The 25,500-nt window shown below is 43.9% G+C and overlaps 2 protein-coding genes across 10 annotated transcripts in view; one reads left to right on the plus strand and one right to left on the minus strand.

The window, feature by feature from the left end:
• The window catches only part of CLDN10 (claudin 10), a 128,211-nt gene extending 111,008 nt beyond the window's left edge, over nt 1–17,203 (plus strand). For all 3 annotated transcript variants that reach the window (XM_082700700.1, XM_082700701.1, XM_082700699.1), the window contains exons 2-5: nt 847–1,008; nt 1,096–1,177; nt 16,105–16,212; nt 16,876–17,203. In XM_082700700.1, the coding sequence (XP_082556826.1) occupies nt 847–1,008; nt 1,096–1,177; nt 16,105–16,212; nt 16,876–16,999 (476 nt within the window). In that variant the 3' untranslated portion in view covers nt 17,000–17,203. The remainder of the gene's footprint in view (nt 1–846; nt 1,009–1,095; nt 1,178–16,104; nt 16,213–16,875) is intronic.
• Nucleotides 15,662–25,500, minus strand: part of DZIP1 (DAZ interacting zinc finger protein 1) — a 55,335-nt gene continuing 45,496 nt past the window's right edge. For 5 of the 7 annotated variants that reach the window (XM_082700691.1, XM_082700690.1, XM_082700695.1 and 2 more), the window contains 4 exons: nt 25,188–25,381; nt 23,348–23,478; nt 22,313–22,487; nt 20,171–20,519 (listed from right to left, as the gene is read on the minus strand). In XM_082700691.1, coding sequence (XP_082556817.1) covers nt 20,443–20,519; nt 22,313–22,487; nt 23,348–23,478; nt 25,188–25,381 — 577 coding nt within the window. In that variant the 3' untranslated portion in view covers nt 20,171–20,442. Of the gene's footprint in view, nt 15,887–20,170; nt 20,520–22,312; nt 22,488–23,347; nt 23,479–25,187; nt 25,382–25,500 lie in introns of those variants that run through there. The other 2 variants (XM_082700694.1, XM_082700692.1) reach the window with 1 other exon arrangement.

A 25,500-nucleotide genomic window follows, 5' to 3' on the forward strand; every position in this document is an offset into this window, starting at 1 on the left:
ACCCAGTAGCACAATTGCTGAGTCATAGGGGAGCTTTATTTTGAACTTTTGAGGAAACTCCACACTGTTGTCCAAAGTAGCTGTACCAGCTTGCATTCCCACCAACAGTGTAAGAGAACAATCCTGCTTTTCTTTTCTTTTTTTAAATTTTTTATAAACATATAATATATTTTTATCCCCGGGGGTACAGGTCTCTGAATTGCCAGGTTTACACACTTCACAGCACTCACCAACAATCCTGCTTTTCTAAACCCGGTTTTCCTCTGTGTGCACCGAAAATAATAAAATGTCATTAAAATACTTCTTGATTTAGACTCATCATGGTTTCTGATGGGATTCCAGTTGGTCTCCTTTATGGGGTCCCACTAATATCAGAATACCATGCTGCCCAATTATACATTTTTATAATCTCAAAACCATGAAAACATCCATCTCAAAGGTCAAATGTGCAAAGGAGGAGAAGGGTTGAGACAGTGGCAGACGATGTTTCTTACAGAGAAGGATTTTGTAGTCAGAACAGGGTGGAATCTGTTTTTGTCTCTTCCTGACTCCTCTCTGGCGTATCCTGTAACCTCTGGTGCCTCTGTGTCCTCAACTGTGAAAGTGGGAATACCAGCGCTCAGGGGCTCTATCCTGAGGATTGTGCACACCCTGATCCTGGAAGTGTGCTTTCCTGGCTTGCTTGTTTTATGATGATGTTTTTTGTTTGTTTGTTTGTTTTTCTTTTTGTTTTTGTTTTTTCCAGAAAACAGAGCGATCACTCAGAAGGACAGTGCAAAATGGGGATTTCTCCCTGGATAGCCACATGTTTTCTGTTAACGGAGATGTGACCTATTCTAATTGCAGGTTATATCCAGGCATGTAGAGGCCTTATGATTGCTGCTGTCAGCCTGGGCTTTTTTGGTTCCATATTTGCCCTGTTTGGAATGAAGTGTACCAAAGTCGGAGGCTCAGATAAAGCCAAAGCTAAGATTGCTTGTTTGGCTGGGATTGTATTCATACTGTCAGGTAAATAGTAACTTTCTCCCAAACGAGGTACTTCACGATGTTAATGAGAGGACACTAACCACAATTCTTTCTTCTGATACTTTGTAGGGTTGTGCTCAATGACTGGTTGTTCCCTGTATGCAAACAAAATCACAACGGAATTCTTTGATCCTCTCTATGTTGAGCAGAAGTAAGTACTCTTCTCAGTCTGTCTGTTTCTAGCTTGCAGGAAATGTACGCAGATTAATCTTCTAAATTAAGTTACATAAATTCCTTACGTGGTGCCTGAAAGGGAGACAGGCTGATCAGCAGTGTTCGATGACATCATTGCAAGAGTAAACACGTTCTGTGCTGCATTGGCAAAAGATGCATCTAATCACTACATAGGTGTCACGTAGGGTCTTATCTCTAAAGAGCTCAAGGCATAGGATTTAAAATTATAAATGTCATCCACTGGGCATCATTCATCTGGGGTCAAGTAGAGGGAAAGTGGAAGAGATGTGGGGGCAGGGGAGGAAGAACTAGGTTGTGTGCTCACAGGAAATGAAGAGCTGGCTTTGACCGATAGCCATCCCGATTATAGCTGCCAGCTGCTGGCATCTGGGCCAGGGGCCACCACGGTTTCCGATGCTCATCTGGAAACCGCGACCATGCTCCTGAAGATTAGGGGTCTGTGAAGGAAGTATCACTTTTTTCATTTTTACTTAGCCTTTTATTATTATTTATTTTTTTTAAATATTTTATTTATTTATTTGACAGAGAGAGACCAAGCAGGCAGAGAGGCAGGCAGAGAGAGACAGAGGAGGAAGCAGGCTCCCCGCCAAGCAGAGAGCCCAATGCAGGACTCGATCCCAGGACCATGAGATCATGACCTGAGCCGAAGGCAGAGGCTTAACCCACTGAGCCACCCAGGCGCCCCTTTTCTTAGCCTTTTAAACTAGCTCTTTGATGAGCTGCAATTAATCAGCCTTTATTTTAAAAAATGTACATGATGCAGGGTTTAAAAAAAAAAAAATGCTCCTGTAGTGGTTAGACACCACCCAGTTGTGACCGGTCTGGGTTGCAGGTGAGTGGTTTGGCATTTACAGATGAGTTTGTGGGAGGGGGTTGGTTTTTAACTATGGGCTATTGGTTTTTATAGTTTCCCTAGGCTTAATTCTTTGCCTTGGGAAAACCCCAGGGATACCAAATTAGAAACAATGATATATGCAGTATTTTGTCTCCCACAAGAATATGCCCACATAGCCCTGTGGAAAGCCACATCTGTACGCATGTGGATAGTTAGCAGCTGGGCTGGTGATGCTTTCAGTCTTCAGGTCAACCGTTACTGAATTTTCCAAAAAAGTTACTAAAATTGCTGGCTAGGTGTGCATTCCTTTTTTCTGGTGGGTTTAGAATCTTCAGGGAATTGATTTGTTAGTTCTGTCTTTAGTGTCTGTCTTTTATTCATAAATAACAGGTGCTTAGATAATGAAATAGAATGAAAATAGTCACTAATACCTGTTGAGCCCCTACCATGCACCAAGCAGAGCATTGCAAATATTCTCTTATTTTATTCTTGCAACAATCTTAAAAGTAGGTTCTCTTGGTGCGACCTTTTTGAAAATGGATGTGTGCAGTTAATGTGTACAAGGGAATCTGGACTAAACAAGTACTGTCTGATTGAACTAGGATTGAACTAGGAGTCAGACCACACAGGCTTGCTCTAAGACGCGTGGTTTACAATACTTGATTTCATAATTTTGGTGACCGTATCCTATACATATTTTTTCATCATGGGAGTTTCTTTTCGTATGATTTTAATAACTATTTTAAATTTTATTAAATGGGAAACAAAATAACTGTTTTGGACCCCAATATAATTTTTACACTCCTGCCTCTGTTGGAAAAATGGGTTCTGATTTATAAATTTTCTCCTAACTAATATTTGATCATGAGATTTGTACAAATGTGTGTGACACCAGACATTGAGACGAAAACTCAGATCGTGCTCCTGGAGATAGGAAGCATGTTAATGATATTTAAATGAAATATAATTTTCCTCAAATGATAGATTTTTATTTCAGGCTTTGGTATCCTAAATATATAACAAATTTCTCATGATTTACTGTATTAAAGAAGTTGCTCGTGTTTTTGGACTAACCGTTCTAATTGCTCTCTTTGTTTCCCTGACAATAATTAAGGATGTTTTTTTCAGAATCTTAAAAATCATTTTCGTCCTTTCTCAGAAGGTCAGGACTAATTCATGTATACCCTATAATTTAAGTCTGTCCTTTGTGCGATTTTTCTTTCCAGTACTTGCTATATACTCAGTCACCTGGTTTTGTGCCATCGGAATTTCTGATTTTCTTTTAGATTTTGGTTAAACTCTGTTCAGTGATTATGGCCTCTGAGATGTTTTCTTTATTTCCACATTCTTGGTGCAACCTTGAACGACCCCATTCCCTGTAATAATCTGTCGGCATTCCTCTCTCTACCTGCGCCTGCTCTGTCTACACGCTCACCTGTAAAACCAGGATAATAATGGCACTCTGCTCGTAGAGTTAATGTGGGAATTCGGACAGTGTGTGTATATGCTTAGAACTGATTAGAACACAGGAAACCCCAGGTACCCTATTACTGTAAGGCGTTAGCTATTATTAAGATTGCTTTTAAAATTATGTGTAGTATTTAAGATGTGACTTATCTTTATAGATGCTTTGATTAGCTCTCTTCTGAAGTGACTTAAAAATATAACACCTGCATTTGGCAATTTACCTCACGTAATTAAAAACACAAGAGTGAGGCACTTTTTGAAAAGCAACAGGGCTTATAAACCGGTAATATTTACAAATAACAGCCCCTTCACACAACACACTGAGAGAAAATATAAACTTTACTAATTATAACCGCTGCATATTGAGAACATGTTAGCTCCTTGAGATAAGAGCTCGCTCACGTCTGTATCTCTGACAGTGCCTTACGCAAAGGCAGATAGTCCATTCAGATGAAGGAATGACAAAGCCCTGAGAATTGTAAATGTGACCAGATTCTGATTACCCATCATGGTAGAAAAGAGGCATAAAGGACAGGTGACATCTTCAGGAATTCACAGGCGTCTCTGAAACAAACTCCCTTCTCTAAAAGCTGGCAAATCAACCCTCTTGGCTTCATCTGTTTTCCTCTTATCAACAGCTTGAGTAGAGGACAGAGAGTTGAAAATGAGAAAGATTAAGAAGCTAGAAATTGGCTCTCCACATGAAATTCTTTCTTTAAATTAATTATTTTTATTAACATATAATGTATTATTGGCCCCCGGGGTGCAGGTCTGTGAATTGCCAGGTTTACACACTTCACAGCACGCACCACAGCACATACCCTCCCCCAATGTCCGTAACCCAACCGCCCTCTCCCTAACTCCCTACCTCCCAGCAACCCTCAGTTTGTTTTGTGAGATTAAGAGTCTCTTATGGTTTGTCTCCCTCCCGATCCCATCTTGTTTCATTTTTTCCTTCCCTGCCCCCCACAACCCTCCACCCTGCCTCTCAAATTCCTTATATCAGGGAGATCATATGATAATTATCTTTCTCTGATAGACTTACTTCGCTCAGCATAATGCCCTCTAGTTCTATCCACATCATTGCAAAGTGGCCAGATTTCATTTCTTTTGATGGCTGTTTAGTATTCCATCACATTAATATACCACATTTTCTTGATCCATTCGTCTGTGGATGGACAACAAAGTTCCTTCCATAGTTTGGCTATTTTGGACATTTTTGCTATAAACATTCGGGTGCACGTGCCCCTTCGGATCACTACATTTGTATCTTTGGGGTAAATACCCAGTAGTGCAATTGCTGGGTCATAGGGTAGCTCTATTTTCAAATTTATGAGGAGCCTCTATACTGTTTTCCAGAGTGGCTGCACCAGCTTGCAATCCCACCAACACTGTAGGAGGGTTCCCCTTTCTCAGCATCTTCTCCAACAACTGTTGTTTCCTGACTTGTTAATTTTAAGCCATTCTGACTGGTGTGAGGTGGTATTTCATTGTGGTTTTGATTTGTATTTCCCTGATGCCGAGTGATGTGGAGCAATTTTTCATGTGTCTGTTGGCCATCTGGATGTCTTCTTTGCAGAAATGTCTGTTCATGTCCTTTCTTGATTGGATTATTTGTTCTTTGGGTGTTGAGTTTAAGTTCGTGATAGAATTTGAATACTACCCCTTTATCTGATATGTCATTTGCAAATATCTTTTCCCATTCTGTCAGTTGTCTTTTGGTTTTGTTAACTGTTTCCTTGGCTATCCACACAAAATTCTTTTTTTTTTTTTTAAGATTTTATTTATTTATTTGACAGACAGAGATCACAGGTAGGCAGAGAGGCAGGCAGAGAGAGAGGGGAAAGCAGGCTCCTCGCTGAGCAGAGAGCCTGATGCGGGGCTCGATCCCAGAACCCTGGGATCACAACCCGAGCCGAAGGCAGAGGCTTTAACCCACTGAGCCACCCAGGCGCCCCTCCACACAAAATTCTTAAAGTAGAATCTTTTTTTTTTTTTTTTTAAAGATTTTATTTATTTATTTGACAGAGAGAGATCACAAGTAGGCAGAGAGGCAGGCACAGAGAGAGAGGAGGAAGCAGACTCCCTGCTGAGCAGAGAGCCCGATGCGGGACTCGATCCCAGGACCCTGAGATCATGACCTGAGCCAAAGACAGCGGCTTAACCCACTGAGCCACCCAGGCGCCCTTAAAGTAGAATCTTTAAAGCAAGATTTTGATTTGGCCTCAGCCGGCATTTGCTAGAATTTCATCACCGGGGCCGGTGACTTAGTTTGTGCATGAACTTAGGGATGTATTGGAGAATCGAGGCTAAAGGCAGGGCAGCCCTAGGTGGGCTGGGGTTTGGCGAGTATGGCTACAGGAAGGTTCTGACTTTCGCTGGCAAGAGTAAGTTCCTTGAGTTCAGAAAACATGTATCCCCTCACTGCCTAGCGCCGGGCCTGGTGCGTGGAACTCTGATCTGTAGAACTGATCCTTTCAGGATCAGGGGGAAAGCTTGCCGTGGTCTCCCCCCACGGTGGAGAGGAGGGAGGAAAGCAAGAAGACAGGCACGCTCACTCCTCTTCCCTTCCTTATCTCATACCCTTCTTCCTAAAACCAGTTCCCTCCAAGTCACTGCTCCCCCCACAGCCCTAGAAGGCATGGCTGAGGCACAGGTGTGTATGTGTGTGTTTGATCTTCAGCTAGGCGGTGAGCTCTAGTTTCCATCTCCGGTGAGCAAATCGTAGCCCTCCCACACCTACCCCCTAAAACGCACTGGGAAATGGTCCGGGCTCAGAACCTAGTTGTGTTGTTGTTTGGATTTCCTTAGGATGCTGTGCTATATTAATTGAATCCTCTGTGGATTTCCAGGACATTCCTATGTATGGTCTACCCTGGTGGCCTAGTTAGAAACACATACCTAAGCTCATCAACAAAGTTCCTACTCCATTCCTACTGTGTGCGAGGAACTCAGTAGGCACTTTACAGATGAGAGAAAACGAGTGGCTTCAAGTGTAGCTGGAGAAAAGATCAAGGCCGTAGCCATGCCCCCAGCATCCTGCTGTCTGTTCTGTGGCTTTGCATTCCGAAACCTGTCCTTGTTGAGAAGTTCTTCCTCCCAGGCTCCGACACTTGACACATGGCAGTGTTTAAAAGAGTTACATCTGACTGTGGTCATGTTCTGCTTTTTCCCCCTTTCCCCCCTTTTGTTTGGCTTCTTTGCTCTCATTCAAGTTGTAATTATGTTTCATGACATGACAGGCTGGGCTCCCACAAAGCCTTGAAAACGATTTCCCAACTCTCTCCTTTGGGCTATTTCAAACCAACTTCCTCCTTTTTATTAAAATAAAGCCTAACAAATCCAAAAAAAGTCTACCTTCCTGCAAGGTTATGGTAACTGGTACCCCCAGCATGATTCATCCTACTAGGGGGATGAAATTTAAATCAGTTATTCCCCCCACCACTTTGTCGTCCAAACCACGAACTTCCTAAAGGTCTTGATTTGTTTTCTTAAATAAACTGTTCCAAGAAAGAATTTATGGACACAAAGAAACTTCTTTTCAAATCCGTGCAAGGTTGGAGCATTGAACCATTGCCCTAATTGAGGAAACAGGGCGTTGTAATCTTAGATTTATTCTCTTTAGTACACGAGATTTATTGTTAATATTTTGGCTCAGATAGTCTCACATTTGGGCCTTATCCTCCGGGCTTTCTTATTATTTTCAGAGTATTTAAAACCATAGATGTATTTATCCCTTGCACTCACTTTTGGCATACATTACGTTTCCACCTTAGGGCTTAAGCTTTACTCAGGTCAAGGCTTTTCACCACTGTGGTTATTTAGTCGTTAGAAATGAACAGCTGTCTACGCTCTGGTCAATTCTCTCTTCTTGTTATCTGTCCCGTTCAACAAACAAGCGACAACTCAAGGAGTCCCTCTCTAAATTACACATTTCCCCGGGTGTGTTTCAAAGGAATATCGATCTCACTACGTGACCTTGCCAAGATATTTGACTTCTCTCTTTTGTCCTCATTATAACTTAATGAATTATGGATGTTTGTTTATTTAAGCATACTCCACTCATGAGATTATCTGGAGAGTGGATTAATATCGGTAAGCAGCTCACAGATTCTCGGACAAGGGGTTCCATGGATGTGTCAGATATCACAAACAGAAACAATTCAGCGGTTAAATATGAAGAAGAGTGATTCCATGCCTTCCCTGCATTTAGGAGGAGCCCAGGCCGCTTCAGATCGCCGCAATGGCTCTGATGCTTTTGGCAGGCTAGCATGACTTAAAAATACACTTGGAAACCAAATGGGTTTTGTTTTCACCAACCTGCACCTAAAGTCATGAACCCTGCCAGCTTGCGTGGTTTCGGATGACTCTGCTTTCTGTACCCCCCTTCCACCCACCCCCCCACTCCCAGGACCCCTTCCCTCTCCTTCTCACATACTGGCTAGTTCCTGCTTATCCTGCAGGACCTGTGTCCTGGGGAGGTGCCCCCCTGCGTGCTTCTGCTCATCACCCACACTTGCTGCCCCCTCCCCCAGACCAGACCAGCAGCATCTCCAAGCAGAGACCACCTCTTGCTGATTTTGGAATCTCTTGTGCCTAGCCCATGCTCCGTGACATTTGTAGCAAGGATGGGCCGACAGCAGTGGTGAATGACTGTCTGTCTGCCTGTCTGTCTGCCTGCATCTCTCCTGCAGTGGAAAGACCGAGTACGTTTGTGGAGCTAGGCCGAAGGGAGTGGGGACAGGATGCACGTGCTGTTTCAGTGTGAGGACCTGGGTCCCGTCCTTCGGGCTGCCTGGGAGTAAACCCCAGCTCTGCCACTTAGGCATCGTGTAACCTTGAAGAAGAGCCTTATCTTTTCTGGGCCCCGTGTTCCTCGTCAGTAATGTGGGGATAATAAATAAATATTCAGTGATTTAGAACCGTGCATCAGCGCACAGTAAGGACTCAGTAAATGTTAACTCTGATTTTTAAGGATACTGATGTTTAGGCCGAGTACCTTAATGTCACTATTCCTTACTTTATGTGGTATGTTGAGGTCAGCCACAGAGAGATGGGTCTTAAACGCTGGAGACATTGAAATGATATCATTGAAGTGGTAACGCTTGGCTCTCAGATAGAAGGCATTTGGAAGGGGACCTAGCATGGAACCATTTAAAAGAAATAAGGGTTGAATAATTTCTTCTTTCTTCCTGATCACCTTGGTCATAGCATTGAGTTAGAGACGGGCATCCGCTTGAAACTGTCCAGTGCACAGACGTTCTGGAGGCCCTCCTCGTGAGATCTGTCCTGCATACTTCTCCCCCAACACCCAGCTGATTCTAAACTGCTTCCAGGCAGCCTGTGGACAATTCTGAATAAAATGTAGGATACGTGTTCTGTTGACTCAGGCTTTTTGCTGCAAGTTCATCTATGTATTTTTTTCTCAACCCAAACAAATACACATACCCACCTGTGCACACACAGATTCTTGACCTGTGCTCAGTGACGGGGGCCGTGCCCTCAGGGGTCCCAAGGCAGCGTCAATTGTTTTAGGAATTTCCTGTCTGGAATCACAGCCCCTTCTGCCCTCTCTGTTATGCAGACTTCATGGTTGGTGTGCAAAGTTGTTACTGTACCGGCTTGAGCAGTAGGACTCAATACATCATTTCTCACCTGAAATCAAAGAAAACCCAGTAGACCCCACACTTGTCCATATGCATGGAGCTCAATGGCATGGATATTGCCAAACAATAGATTTGGGGGTTTTTGTTTTTTAAAGATTTTATTTAATTATTTGTCAGAGAGAGAGAGAGCACAAGCAGGGCGAGCAGCAGGCAGAGACAGAGGGAGAAGCAGGCTTCTCTCTGAGCAAGGAGCCTGATGCGGGACTCGATCCCAAGACCCCGGGATCATAACCTGAGCCAAAGGCAGACGCTTAACCCACTGAGCCACCCATCCTTCCCAACAGATTTGTTTTTGAAGTGAAATATGAAACTTTGGAGACAGGAGTTACTTCTAGATTGTAAGTTAATTTGGCTAATATTATATTACGTTACACTGTGGATTTTTTTTTTTTAATTTCCCTGAATACTTGGCAAGAATTGGACTTCTGTAGAGATACTCACTGTGCACTTTACAGGATATTGGAAGGGGAAGGCAGCAGAGAGGCGAAGAGGCAGTTTGCAGGCCAGCTCCTGGCCTCATCCTTGCTCCTCTGGGATCTTTAGGGAGATGAAGTTGTCTGTCTGGTTAAGAGCTCTACTCCCTCCTGCTTCTCCATGTTAAGAGGATTGAAGAAGAAACATATATTCACCACAGTAGCATGTGGTATGTCACCAATAAGTGTTACCCGTTGTTAATATATGCCATTTGTAGGATTCTGAACAACCTTGTTGGTGAGTCATAATACAGAGAAAGATAATGCATGCTTGTCTGTTTTAATCTGGCCACAGAAGAACAATTTAGAATTGGCATCCCCCCCCCCCCCAAAAAAAAATCAGTCTTTAGTTTGTGTTTCCTAAATATGAGGATTCTCCATGAAGTTTCCATGCTAGTGGATGCTTATTATTTAAATTACCCCTTCCTATTTTAGCCAGCATTTGGAAGGCACCTGCTACTACTTTGTAAGCCTCCTGGGAAGCCATGGGTGACGAATCCTGTGGCATCTCACAGGCCGTGGGAGGGAACTGTTCTCTGAGGGGTTTGTGGAAGGGAAACCAGACTGGGCCCAAGGCGGGGAGACATACAGGCTGGGTGGGCACCCCACAGCCCGTCCCAGTAGCTGGCCCCCAGAAGAAGAGTGTGGAATAATGGGTGTGTGTATGTGTGTGTTTGTAGATCATACCTCTAGAATACTTTTTTCATATAAAATCTATTCATGTATTTATATAGACCTTGGATTATATAAGCCTTTGAGTTGAAGGAAGTTTACTTAAGGTGGTCATCTTTAATTTAATTTAATTTAATCTTTAATTTAATTTAATTCCATACCAATGGAATTCAATTTTAAAATATTTACGTTGATAATATATGGTATACTTTCTAAACTCTAAACACAAGGAGAGAGAGAGAGAGTGTGTGTGTGTTATTTTCAGGTAACTGGAATATTTATTTTGGCTGCTACCACTCCTGGTGAAAATGAGGAGTAGGACAATATATTTGAAGAAACACATTATCTTAGGTGTCAAGGGCTTGGACCCTAGCTCTGTGACTTTCAGCAAGGTCATGTCACTCGTCTGGGGGTCTTAAAGGAGAAGACTTTTTTTTTCATTCACTACCCAGTTTTTGTTTTGCCGGAGCTGCTGCATTTTCTTTTTTTTTTCCAGTCCAACATGCCCTGATTTTCATTACTACACTCACCTCTTTTTGTGTGGGGTGAGAAGACAGCCTGAGGGGAATTCAGAAGAAATTCCATACCCTGGAGCTTGTGAGCCACGGAGAAGGCAGTGAGCCGGGGAGAGAGAAAACACCCTCCTCTCTGGAATGACAACTAGAAAAGTACATTGCTCTGATTGTATTTTCTCAGATTGATAAAATCTTTTATTTAGCTAAAGTATACTGTAAAGGGAAGAAGGAGAGGTGGTGAAGGGCTCAAGCTTTGGAATCATGGTTCTGGGCTTTAAATCCTGGTTTGACTGTTTACTGAGCTGAGGCCCGAGGCATGTGGTTTCATCTCCCTGAGCTTCAGTTTCCTCATTTGTAGAATGGGGTAGCAATACCTCTCTCTCAGAATTAGAGTGAAGATCGAATGTAATTATGCGAAGAACGAAATGTTGACACACACACACACACAAATCCTAGTACAGTGAGCTGATGCTAATCGTCGCTCTTGTTGTGGGCGTTTACTTGAACCACATCTCTGGATCTGAGAGAACAGATAATGTTTACTGGGCAAAAGCATGCTGTTCTGATGCTGCTGTTAAATTTCATTCCACTCTGCTGCTGCTGTTTGCTTAATATCTGCCTATCCTTGCGGGACTTGGAGATCCTTGAGAGCACAGCTGTATCTCTCTCGTCCATCTTGAAATACAGGATGAGCACAATGCCTGGCATGTCGTTTCTGTGCTGGTGACCCCAGTAGGCTACACGAGCACTCTGGGGGTAGCCGAAAAGTCATGACAGGGGTTTGGATGCAAGGAAAATGGAAAATGGAGGTGCCAATAAGAGATGCTCTCCATTCCATGCCTTTAGATTACCATGAAGGTTACAGGGCTGAAATATGAGTTGAAGTGTGAGATGATCAGAATTAAGGCCTCCAGTGTGCTACCAGGCACAGCCAGGTGTGTGAGAATAATTTCACCCAGTAGTGTGGAGGACATCTGAATGTGTTCAATCTTTGTGGTTCTTTTGGGGGGAGATTTTAAGGAATTAGTCTGTGGTTTCATTTCTCTGGATGGAAGTAAAGTTTTTCCCTGTTTACTAAATTTACATTCCATGGCATACATGAATTGAAGTCAGGCAATTACATACATGAATTGAGTAGTCCTGTCAACTGAGTGGATTTTTTTTTTCAGATTATTTATTTATTTATTTATTTGACAGAGAGAGAGAGAGATCACAAGTAGGCAGAGAGGCAAGCAGAGAGAGAGAGAGGAGGAAGCAGGCTCCCTGCTGAGCAGAGAGCCCAGTGTGGGACTCGATCCCAGGACCCTGAGATCATGACCTGAGCCGAAGGCAGCGGCTTAACCCACTGAGCCACCCAGGTGCCCAACTGAGTGGATTATTTGAGGTACTCCAAAAACAATGTTTTGATCCATGAAACGAAATTCTGTCCTCTCCTTGACAATCATGGATCTGTCTGGTGCTAAGCAGATTTATAGCTTTCCAGAATAATGAGAAAACATCCACAATCGTGGCAGCCCAATAAAGAGAGCATGCTCTGAGTGGGGAAGCTGCTCTGGGGCCAGGAGGGCATGGTTAAAAAAAGAAAGACCCACAATAGAACACCTGAAATTTGCTGATCTTCTGAGTTGTAAGAGTCAGCTTCTTAGCATTACCCAAAAAAATGAAGAAAGATTTCTAGGCAGAGACTAAGCTTCCCAGTGAGTGTCAAAGGAGACAAGCTCTGGAACGAATCTGAGTGAATATTATATTGCTCTCCCTCAATCCTGTGTCTCAGTAATACCAGCCAGTTTTTGCCAGATCACGCACACTGATAGGTGTGAATTTGAGTCCCTGCTGAGTTAGTCAGCTCTACGTGTCTTTTCACAGAAGGAAGAAGAAAAAGTCTCTGCGAGAGAAAGGACCAAATCACAAAAGCCAGCTTGTTAAAAATTGCTGGTGTAGACATGGAGTCTCTCAGAGACTTCCGCTCTGAGCTGGTACTATTTATTGTTTGTCTCTGACAGAACTCACAAGGAACTCAAGTGGAAATGATATTTTTCTCGGAATAGAGTCTATATCTACAGATTTAAAGAAAAATGAAAATATATTTAAAAATAGGAATACACAAACCAGTTTTTTTAGCCTAAGACAAACCCATGATTCCTCAGGAAGTTTCCAGATGAGCGTAAATGAATATAAAGGCATGTTGCGACATTTGACCTGCCTGAGTAATTTATCTTCTGATTTGTGACAATACTGTATACACGTTTGCATGCTCCTTTGAGTGAATTCACAGTGCTGAGCCATGGCTTATGATTTCTATCACCGTCGCCGTTGATTGACTATTATTAATAATGAGAAGCTTGTTTTTAATCAATTGTGGTAGCCAGCACTGGAATCCTATTTTAGAAAGCTAAATATATTTTTAAGAAAAACCTCTGGCTATAGCTTCAGGGGCTAGTTGCAGGAAGAGTAATATTAAGGCGTAGTATCAGGAGTGAAGACTTGCCTGAACTCTAGGAGGACAAAAAAACAGAAAGAGAGAAAAACAGAGAGAAAAAGAGAAAGTATCATTAAACGGTAATCCCACGATAATGTTCTCCAAGTAGAAATGTTCAGTGTGCTCACTTGTGACTGTTTTTGCAGTGACAGCATGACAAGGGGCGTTTGGTACCAGCTTACTACTGTAGCACTTGCAGAATTTTGTTTGTTTCTTCATTTTAAGATTTTACTCACTTATTTTGAGAGAGAGCATGCGCACACTTGGAAGGGCAGACGGGGAGGGAGAGGAAAGAATCTCAAGCAGACTCCACTTGGAGTGCAGAGCCTGACATGGGGTCAGTCTCGTGACCTTGAAGCCATGACCTGAATGGAAACCAAGAGTCGGACACTCAACCGAGTGTGCCATCTGGGCTCCCTAGGACTTTCGGATGTTTTAAAGAGGTCGGATGACCCGCGCTTAACAACCTGGAAGGCACTCTTCTTTTTTTATGTGCATGACTGTGTTCAAACATCGTAAAAGGGCTTATTGTGGAAATTCAGGATATTGTTTAATGAAGGCACAGAACAAAACTCACAGAACTGTGGATTTCACGCTCTTGGCCTGGTCAGCTCTTTTAACCAGTGCATCTGAGTCCTTTGGGGCCAGTTTTTGTGTGCAGTTTGAGGGTGTTTTGTTCCCCTTTATAGCAATCTTCTGTTTTGGGGAGCATTTCTTGGTTTGCAGAACATAGTTAGTGCTCTACTACAGGGTGAGGTCTTATCCCCTGATTGTTCTGCTGAGGCTCTTCCTTGCTTCAGTGACCCCCTGGGTTTCCCAGAAAAGGCAACACAAGAGTGAGAAAAGAACGGACCCCGGGGCAGCAAATGCAGGCTGTGAAAATGCCATCGTAGCCAGATCTGCAAATGAGCAAGTAGACCCAACATTCCTAATCTTCAGTGAGTGTTGCTCCTAACTTCTCCCAGCTGGTAGTCGGGGCCACTCTTCCGTCACTGCTGTGATTCACACCAGAGAGCCTACCCCTGCCCGGCCAGGAGTTCAGGTCAGTGACACGGCATGTAGAAACAAACGAGGCAAAACTCAGGATGGGCCCAGGCAGGACATGCCTCCTGCTCTCAATGGTGCAGTATGGCCTTGAGACCTAAGCCTGACCCGCTGCGCCTGGCTCAGGGGACTGTGTGGAGGGCCCTGCCTTGGCCCTTGTCACCCTCACTTCTGACTTTCCTGTCTCAGCCCTTCTGCAGATTCTACGTGACCAAAAGAGACCCCTTCCACTTGGGGTCTCCACTTCTTTTTATCGCCATTAGGTTGGGGGTGGCGTCCATCAGTCGTTGCCTCGAGACAGAAATCTATGGGCCAAAAAAACTTGAGAATCACTTCTTTATTTAAAAAAATCCCTATTCTTCAGAATAAGGATAGGCAAACATGAAAACGCACAGCCCTAACACTTTGGTATACTTTTGTCATTCCTTATTTATTTTTCTGGGTGAGTGCTCTTCCCCTAAAGATTTCCTCTAGTCCTCCACAGCAAAAAGTGATTTCCTTTTTTGTTCTCCATAGCATCATTTGTATCCTTGTGTGGGGACCTGTCCAGTGCAGGAGCTGACTTGTGTATCGGGTAGATCTTTGCATCTGCTCAAGGCATCAGCAGAGTGCTGTGGATAGCCAGATGGCAATCTGTCGCTAAATGATGTTATTTTGTATTTATCTCTCACAAGATTGTGGTGATAAGATAGTTCTGTATCTAACACTGACTTTGTATGGTCTCTGTAGAGGAAGAACTTAACTTTCTCCCCCCTCTACTCTCCTGGGCCCTATAAATTAGACTGACAAAAGACAGATTAACCGGAGAAAAATAGAGTTGGTTAACACCCGCATCTTGGAGACCTGTAGGAGTACTCAGTGATGAGTAACTCAAAGGGCTGGTTAGAACTTGGGCTTATATGGCATCTAAATAAAAGAACATAAGTTCAGAGAGAGGTGACAAGACCAGAGAAAAGGACTTTGACCTTCTGGGGCAGTAAACTGTGGGAAGGCAGATCTATGGGGGAACTAATGGAAGATATGGCTGGTTAGTTGAGTTTGTTATAAAGATCCCCCTGGTGTCTATGTGTGTCCGCCTGGGTGGTACTGTTGTCTCTGGTGATTAACTTCTGTCCTTCCTGCTAGGCAGGGTAGGGGGGCTGGGAGGGACATCTTTACAAATCGATGTAAAGATGAGCTTTTCTGGTATCTGCTTCTCCACTGCTGCCTTCAGCTCAAAATAACCCTCATGCCCCAGTGGCCTGTTTGGGGGTGGCATATTCTGCCATCCTTCAACACCTCATACATGATTTGCAAAGAAATGTTTATTGAATTGAATTAAACTGAAAGCAAAGGGAACCCACCATTTTCTGACCGGACTCTGTGAAATAATTTACCCTGCGCAGTGGACCAGATAGATGGAACATTCTGGGAGCTTCAGACAGGCCCAGAGAGAAGGTACCAGCTGAGCCGGGAGGCCTGGGCTCCTCAGCTGGCTTTGCTTCTGCTTTGCCTGCAGGGGTCACCTCTTCTTCCTTTCGGGAAGTCAGGAAGATATAATCAAGAGGTGGCTAGAAAAACACGTCAAGGGAAGTTTAAAGTGTTATACAGATATAAGGTGTTGGTACTTACTATACAAGCTGCGGTAGCAAATGTTTGCGATGAGCATTTAGACAGTCTTGGCTCGTTGGTCTTAAATACTGTTTATGCCCCGCATAAGTCCACCGTAACACCTGTACGCACTCCCTCGCAGGTACGAATTAGGAGCAGCTCTGTTTATCGGATGGGCAGGAGCCTCGCTCTGCATCATTGGTGGAGTCATATTTTGCTTTTCAATATCTGACAACACCAAACCTCCCAGGTATGGAAAAGAGACAGGAATGACCTGTTAAAATTATTGCAGGTGGGGCAAGTTAGAGATCGTTCACACAATTCTCAGAAATGTCCAAAAACTAGGATTGGTAAAAGTTTGGGACATATAGTGAAGGTAATATTAAATAAAATCAATACAGTGAATAGAATAAATATACAGTTAAAGTTAATTTAAAGAAAAAACAAACAAAAAAAACCCCAGAGCTCTACCTTCTTACACTCCAGAGCCGTTTCTCTGAGAACTATAGGGCTTCCTGCGTAAACTTCACCGTTTTTATAATTTATATATAATTATAATTTATATATTATATATATTTTATAATTAATATATAATTAAAAGCCTCATCACTTTCACATAGAGAATCCTGACGAAGGTCCTTCCAATCCCCAGGGTCCAGGAAGATGGGTTTTAAAAGAGAAAAACTGAGCAGATGAACAAGCCATGCGTTTCTTCTGCTGAATTCGCACTAACTGTTCAGAAATGACAGTGAGACCGTTGGGTGGGTGGGGAGTGGTGGCGCGAGAGAGGAAGAGAGAAAGCCCACTCCCGAGTCATCAGGGTAGGTCTGAAACTGCTGGGACAGAAGCAGGGGGTGATGGTTTTTGCTCTCCGTGTACAGGAGGATCTACCAGACTATGTTTTGCTTTGCAGGGTGGGATACTCCTACAACGGGGCCACGTCCGTCCTGTCTTCTCGGACAAAGTATCATGGCGCAGAAGGAGATTTTAAAACCACAAACCCCTCCAAACAGTTTGATAAAAATGCGTACGTCTGAAAAGCACGGCTGCGAGCTGTCTCGAGTTATTGTACAAGTGAACTGTTCACAGAATGAGCCCCCTCTTCGAGGCCCTCCTAATTCACACTCCAAACTATTTTTAAAAACATGAATTTGGAGAATTTGCTGATTGTGTGGATGTCTATGTTCTAATCATTTTCTGTTGTGGCTTTCTATAAAAAAATAAACAGGTTATTTACAGGATTTGTACATATTTTGTACATTTATAGAACGTGAGGAGAATTTAGCACCAGCGGATCAAGTATGTGTAACGGAGCCTTCTCGACCATTCAGACGTGACATGCTTTGTCCCCCATTCCTGGTTTCTCTTCCTTCCTATATGAAACAGAAGCTGTGTAAGGAGCGGTGTCTTATGAGCAGTGTGGGGGAAGTCTGAGGCTGTTCCTCAAAAGATGTTTGGGTTGAATGATCAGGTTACTGGTTGTGTCGTGACGACTGCCAGTTTCTTACACCTGTTTGTCACCACTGTGATTCTCAGTGACCGCTCAAGGAAAGGCTAATGGGGCCAGGACATTGCCTGGCACGTCCACCTTAAAGAACCGCTTAGGCTTCTCTGATACAGAAAGCAGATTGAGGGCTGGAGTGTCAGCATGAACCTGGCTAGAGACGCTGGTCATGGTTGACTCGGGGAAGGATTCCAGAGCCTGCGTGGCGCCTGCCTTGCTCACAGTGACGGGTGAGTTCCGGCGTGTCTCTCAGGCCCTGTGTGCACAGCCACTCTGGGTAATGGAGAGACCTACCCTTTTTCAGGGCACGTAAGTTGCCCCAAGGGGTCTCTGAACAGCGTGAAAGACTTAAAAGGGAAAAATCACGTTATTTGGAAGATGCTCAGCGGGAAGAAGAGGAAATGAACAAGTTTGTCACTAAAAAAATGATCTCTGTATTACATATATACATATATAATGTGTAAAAATATATGTGAAAATATATAAATATGTAATATATAATTAAAATAATATGAATATAAGATATATATTATATATAATATTTATAAATATCTCTTCTAGGGATACAAATGCAATGAAAGCCACAAGGGGGTATATTAGGTGCTACAGGCCAATGTGGGGGGCAGGATTTTATGGGTGTGTGTTTAGAACCAAGTTTTTTTATTTCAGAGATGTGCTGAAGGTACTAAAGGTAATGTTTAGATTGTACTGAAGTGTTCTAGCTCCTGAAGAATTTAGGGAGAGGAGGGGGTGGTGAAAACACAGAAAAGCTCTGTTGGGAACCACAAGCGTGTTAGCTGTGCGTCGGTGGAGGGAAACCCAGGATGCGAAGACAACTGAAAGGAACCACGTCTCCGAGGACAGCAGGGTAGGTTGAAAGAGAGGAGCTCAAGGAGTGGCTTTTGCAAAACAGACGGGCCGACTTAATTTAAATACTGGGTTTGATAGCAGAGCTCAGCCCATTTCCGCACCCCTTTCCACTGGGTGTGGAGACGCGGAGCAGAGACCCGGGTAAAGCTTGCTCTTTTCACCTTCTAGTTGTATGGCTTTGGGCAAGTTACTTAATAATTCTACATTTCTCACACCTTCAGGATGAGGATTATGATAAATACCGTTTCCCAAAGTTGTTCTGATTAAATGAACAAATGATGCATGTTAAAAAAGCAAAATAGGGGCGCCTGGGTGGCTCAGTGGGTTAAGCCGCTGTCTTCGGCTCAGGTCGTGATCTCAGGGTCCTGGGATCGAGTCCCGCATCGGGCTCTCTGCTACGCGGGGAGCCTGCTTCCCTCTCTCTCTCTCTGCCTGCCTCTCCGTCTACTTGTGATTTCTCTCTGTCAAATAAATAAATAAAATCTTTAAAAAAAAAATAAAAATAAAAAATAAAAAAGCAAAATAGGGGTGCCTGGGTGGCTCAGTCAGTTGGGTCAGGGCTTGGGTCGTGATCTCAGGGTCCGGGGATCGGGTCCCACGTCAGGCTCCGGCTCAGCGGGGAGTTTGCTTCTCCCTCTCCCTCTATCCCTCCCCCTGCTCATGTACTCACTCTCACTCTGTCTCAAATAAATAAAATCTTAAAAAAAAAAAAAAAACCAAAACACAAAATAGACCCATATACATCAATAAATATCTGTTGGAAAAGTGACTGAAAGAGTCCAGTGGCCTGTCTTCTCAGGCACGGTGTAGCTCTGGTGTGTTGCTCATTTCTCTCCTCCTATATGGAAATTTGATTTGGCATTTATTAAAGTGCTTACATAGAAAGTGAGTGCATGTCCATAAAACGGCCCCTGTGGGAAGTGCTGAAAATGTGCAAGTGGACAAGTGAAAAGGCCCCTTGGGGGAGGCGGGGGAGGGGCAGAAACACAAATGATTGTGGCTTCAGATCAGGGTGTCGTGTGGCACAGCTAACAGGGCGAGCCGGACCTCCCAACAAGGTAAGTTTAGCTCCGAACTCATCCTTAGCAACTCAGCCGCAGTCATAGTGAGGTAAGGGAGGGCTTTACTTGAAAGGTTGGCAAACTGAAAAGAGATCCAAGACCCAATAGACTGTTAGTTAAAATGTTACTTTTGGAGTGAGGGGGGTGGTGGGGACAGAGTACAGATAGTACCACAAAGTAAAAAAAAACAAAAAACAAAAGACAGCTTCTATGAACTTTCTGACCACTGACAATTGTTAGGAACAGAACTAATTAGTTTTGAGGTATTTTATAATATGGGTGGGCATTTGAAGAGTGGGGAAAAAACCCGACATACACATATGAGTCCAGTAATGTCTCAATCTTTGCATATTCTGATAAATTAATTGACATTGAAAACAGCTACATTTTATTCATAAAATATCCAAGGTAAAGACTATACTGCAGAAATGGTATTTAACGTTCTAAAATAATTATTTAATAACAACATGCTTACAAGGGCTCAAGTCGGAGTATGGTGCACATACTTCTGGAAAATGTAACTTAGCCCAGCTCTATTTTTATAATTCTAAACTTATTTCTATATGAAAAATAACCAATCTACTCTTAAGATTTCACCGATTCCACTAATTCAATTTTAAGCATACTAACGGAATTTTATAATAAAACACTTCCAGTGTGAAATGGACATAAGATATATTAAATAAAAAGTTTTAATTCAAACCGAAACCTGCTATAAGTTTAAAAAAAATTCACTTAATAATTAGTTGAAAAAATACACTTAAACACTAGAGTACCGTTCTGAAGAAAAAACTTTTTATGACTTCAAATGACATATTAATTTTAAGCAGCAGAAGTCAAACACCTCTATATGCTTCAAAATACTGTTGACAATTTTTGTGTTCTGATACTGAATTAGGTGCTGTTATAGAGACCCTTGTTCTTGGAATCAGCTTCCATGTCCTTGTGGGAAATACTGTAAGGCAGGAGCGGGGGGGTGGGGGTCTTGTGGGCAGGTCGCTGGGAACCTGCCGGTGGCTTCACCTTGACCCCCTTGAGGTGGTGGTTACACATCTGAAGAGTCGCTCCAGTCGGTCACTGTCACTAAGCTGCTTTTCAGGGTGCTGGATTCATCTTGAAGTCCTGTGGAGGGAGAGAGAGGAGGAGGAAGAGGAGCTCCAGTGATCAGACAAGCCTGTAAAAATCCGTCATTTGTTCCTCAGTGTCCAGGTCTGTTGGCTAATCCTCACGCCCCCGACTCCCACAGGCTTGGAGGAGGCTACAGGGCCACGAAATGGCCACATCTCCAGGGAACCACGAGGGACCCTTGTCTAGAGGCTTCCACTCAGCATCTCTCCTCTGTATCCAGCCCAGGGTCAGGATCCTTAACCGCACTCAGGAACGTTCTGTCGCTACTGACTCTTGAGTGACAGGTGTGAAGAAAGGAGGATAAAATTATAATAAGCCAAGGAGGAACTAAATGGTAGATGTGGGTTTTCCAGGGTCGATGGGCTTCCCTAGGAAGCACAGATAAGCTAGTGATGGGCACCATGTGAGAGCAAAGGCCCGGCTCACATTCTGGGGGAGAGGAAAGATGACTTGGAGAGCAGACGCAGCAATGGCTCGGCTTACAAAGTGATGTGGCGAGAGATCTCGCTGAAAATGGGAAGGACAGGGAGGTTTGCGCATATAATTTAAAGTAACAGATGGGGCGGGGCGCCTGGGTGGCTCCGTAGGTTAAGCCTCTGCCTTCGGCTCAGGTCATGATCTCAGGATCCTTGGATTGAGTCCTACATCAGGCTCTCTGCTCAGCGGGGAGCCTGCTTCCTCCTTTCTCTCTGCCTGCCTCTCTGCCTACTTGTGATCTCTCTCTGTCATATAAATAAATAAAAATCTTAAAAAAAAAAAAAAAAAAAAGTAACAGATGGGGACAGGAAAACACCGAACAGGAGTCCTGAGAGCTGTCCTGAGAGCAGAAAATGAGCCACAACCCCATCTGTCTTAGCAAGACATCAAGAGTTCAAGTCTAGGGGCACTTGGGTGGCTCAGTCATTAAGCATCTGCCTTCGCTCAGGTCATGATCCCAGGGTCCTGGGATTGAGGCCCAAATCGGGCTCCCTGCTCAGCGGGAGGCCTGCTCTCTCTCCCCCACTCCCCCTGCTTGTGTTCCCTCTCTTGCTGTCTCTCTCTCTCTCTCTCTCTGTGTCAAATAAATAAACAAAATCTTTTTAAAAAAACAGTTCATTTCTAAAGTTGATGAGCCTGGAATCTGTAGTCTGACTTACTACCAAGAGACGTGGTGGAACTCGGGGTGCGACACAGACCCGAGGGCGGGCGCTGCAGCTGGGGGAAGGGCGCAGACAAGCCCTTCTAGATGACCTTTCACCACGTGCAAGAATGACTTTGACAAAAATTACAAATCACATTTTATAATTTTAAAAACGAACTATACTGGGAGTTAAGTTACTGGACTTAGCCAGACCCTAGCACTCATCCAGGAACAATGTCAGCTCCTGGCCTCCTCTCTAATTCATCCCACTGGCTACAGTGTTGCAAGAGAAATCTTTCCTCAAAGAAAATAAAGGGAAACATTTAATATGTAAACAGATTAACACAGGAAGACTGCCAGAAGAATGGCCCCTTTCCGGTGTAAGATCAGAAATTTTAATTTCCGCGAGGCACCTGCATGTGGAGAGTAACTGTATGGGCATTTTCAGAAATAACATTAAAATTTAAAGACTAAAGTTTTGGTCCAAATTAAATACACCCGGGTTAAAGGACTCTGAAGAGGAGTAAGTGTGCACAAAGCATAGGTATTTGTTATACCAGCAGCATTTCTGTCCGATGCTGTTTCAACACAGTTTCGTTAGGTATTTTTAAAGAGGACACGAGTAACTGGAAAACGGAGAGCGCTTTAAGGCGCTCGAGCCGCCAACCTTCTGCATGTGGCCCCTTCAGATTAGATGCGCCCCAGGCACTTGGCACTTGAGTCGAATTTGCCTCATTCTTCGCAGGGAGAGGTTCCTTCCGTTCTCTCCCGGTTTTCTTGCCCAGAGATCCTTCCTCCTCTGAGGACGAGAGGTCCCAGTCGTCATCATCCACGTCCGCGCACTGAAAGAAATGCACAAAAATGCACAAAGGCGTGAGCGTTTCTTAAAGACGCGGCGCATGCGGGCGTCCCTTGGTTACTCTCTTGGCCAGACAGGGCCACTGACACCGGATGATCTGAAGCTGGGGAACCTCGGAGATTCCATGTCTGGTGATTTCTGGAGGGCAAGGAAATGGATTTGGAAATCTGCGCTTTGTAGGACGACAGAACCACCTCCTTGTTTCTTGCCTCGGAATTTCCATGTTTCCTACTTACTCTACCAGCCATGACTTTAGAAAATCTCGGAAACACTACGTTGTAGCCGTAAAGCTGGGCTGGTCCACAGGCAGGAGCTCTTACGTCTGGGATAATCTGACCTTGAACCTCAGGTCAAAGCTGCTGGGAAGGTATTGGGAACTTTCCTCCACTTTGGGAACAGAGCTTGGGCTCTGCCCTCGTCTCTCGGATACCTTTCTCTGCACACTCCAGCTCCCAAGTGGGGCTAAGCCCCCCAGAAGTCCCCATCTTACTGTCAGGTCCTGCTGTGGACCCAGAGCCGAGGCCCAGGTTCTAGCCAGTCCCAAGCATCTGGGTGCAAACTCGCTAATACTTGGCCGCGTCAAGCCAAACACGTGATAGGAGTTTGAAAACCTGTAAAGCCTGAGAAGCACGAGATGGCTTCTTACCCACTGTCGTTCCAATATCCTGGATTCTCTACAGAATAGAAAGAAATGCAAGCATCCTGCAGACAAGGTACGGTATATATCTCAGCGGCTGCCACTAAATATCTGTTTGACATTTTGCTACAAGAAGTACAGTTATTAAGGTATATTTGTTAAAAGATGAATCTCTCTGTATGTTTAGCGAGCAAGGGTGATTTTACCTTCAGTTCTTCTTTTAATTCTTTTTTGATGAACGCCTCAGCAACGTTAATCCCACCAGCTGGCTTATTCACATTTCTGTGATTTGAAACTGTCTTTTCAACCTTCTCCGTTAGTGTTTTAATGGCGGTTCCTGTGTGACCAACAGAAAATAGGTACGGTTTAAAAACTATATATATCTTTTCCAATTCCAAAATATCTTGAACAAGTGACTTTGAAAGAGTCTGAGCATTACAGATCATCACGTTTATTAAATTAAAATCAATTGATATATTTTGGAGGTTGAAAAAAGTTATATTAAGACGTATAACTCTTTTTAGAAAAGTCATGATCCCCTAGACCAGAAGCAGTAACATGTTCTTTTTTTTAAAGAATTCATTCATTTTTTTGAGAGAGGGAGAATGAGAGAGAGACAGCATTAGAGGGAGGAGATCACAGGGAGAAGCAAGCAGGCTCCCCGCCAAGCTGGGAGCCCGATGTGGGACTCGATCCCAGGACCCCAGGATCATGACCTCAGCTGAAGGTGGTCGCTTAACGAACTGAGCCACCCAGGCACCCTAAGGTTTCATTTGAAATCAAAGAATGGTGGTCTCATTCAAGCTGTGGTCAGAAACTTTAATTTCAGTGAGGTAGTCTGTAGGAGTAGAATATTCATGGGGCTATTTGCAAAAACAGTACTACTTTAAAATTAATTAGTTATATCTTATGTAACTATATAAATCTTATGTAATTATATAAATTATATAAACAAAAACAAATTTTATATAATTATATAAAAATAAATTGTATAGAGTACAATAAATGAATTCTATCTGATATGTTTAAAATATATAATTTTTGAACTGCATTAAACAGAATTTCTTTTTTTAAGAAATGACCATTCAGCCCCACTTCTCTTTAGCAAACGGTCAGCAGCCGCATACTTGGCTCTTCTGCTCCTTTAGAACCAACGCATCTCCCCAGGCGGCCCGGGGTCTGACAGCAGCCCTTCTCACAGACGCCCAGTGTGTGCGTGGGTTGCGTCCCTCCACGGTCATAGGATGATGTTCTCATCCCCAGTATCTCACAAGGTGACCTTATTTGGGGAGAAGGCCTTTGAAGAGGTCATCAAATTCAAGTGAGTTCATGAGGGTGAGCCCGAATCTGGTACCACTGGTGTCTTTATAAAAATGGGAAATTCGGACACAGATGCATGAACGGGGGAGGGTGATGGTCCCCTCCAAGCTGAGGACAGAAACTTAGACCAGATCTTCTCCGCATGGCCCTCACAAAGAACCAGCCTTGCAACCCTTGATTTTGGCCTTGTAGCTTCTGGGATGGAGACAAGAAATTTCTGTTTTGAACCAGGAGACCTGTAGTACTTTGATCCTACAGTCCTAGGAAATGAACGTATCTAGGCACCCCCAACGGCTTCCTCTCCTTCCACCTGAGCGTCAATTAGCTGCTAAGCCCTGGGCGTCTTCCTTAGGCAGCCGTGGCTTCTGGGTTAGCCCCCTCCTTTCCTTGAGTACTTTCTCAGCCTCTCCTCCCAGTGCCTGGTGCCCCCACCCCGCCCCGGGGAACCACTGTTCCCAAACAAAATTTCCAGAAGGATTTTTTTTTTTTTTTTTTTTTTTTTTTTTTTTAAAGATTTTATTTTTATTTATTTGACAGAGAGAGATCACAGTAGACAGAGAGGCAGGCAGAGAGAGAGAGAGGGAAGCAGGCTCCCTGCTGAGCAGAGAGCCCGATGCGGGACTTGATCCCAGGACCCTGAGATCATGACCCGAGCCGAAGGCAGCGGCTCAACCCACTGAGCCACCCAGGCACCCTCCAGAAGGATTTTTAATGACCAGAGCTCACCTGCGGGCTTGGGAGAAACATCGGAGTCCTCGACTTCACTTCCCTCGGTCCAGTCCGTGTCGCTCCTGACCGTGTTCTTCACGAAGGTACACCTGTTGCTTTTGGAGGACGGCGCAGGAAGCAAGTCCGGGGATGCGCATGCCTGGATGACGTCATCACCGTCCAGCTCTTCCTCCGAACTGAACGGAGGGGTCCTAAACCAATGAAAACCCAAGGATTTGGGGGAAAGAAATCTTTTGTGGTAAAACTACCCCATCTTTTAAAATAGCATCATTACTTATAATTTACCTCCACGCTGCACTTTACGGAGCGC

The sequence above is a fragment of the Mustela nivalis genome, assembly GCF_964662115.1.
Source record: "Mustela nivalis genome assembly, chromosome: 15".
Lineage (NCBI taxonomy): Eukaryota > Metazoa > Chordata > Mammalia > Carnivora > Mustelidae > Mustela > Mustela nivalis.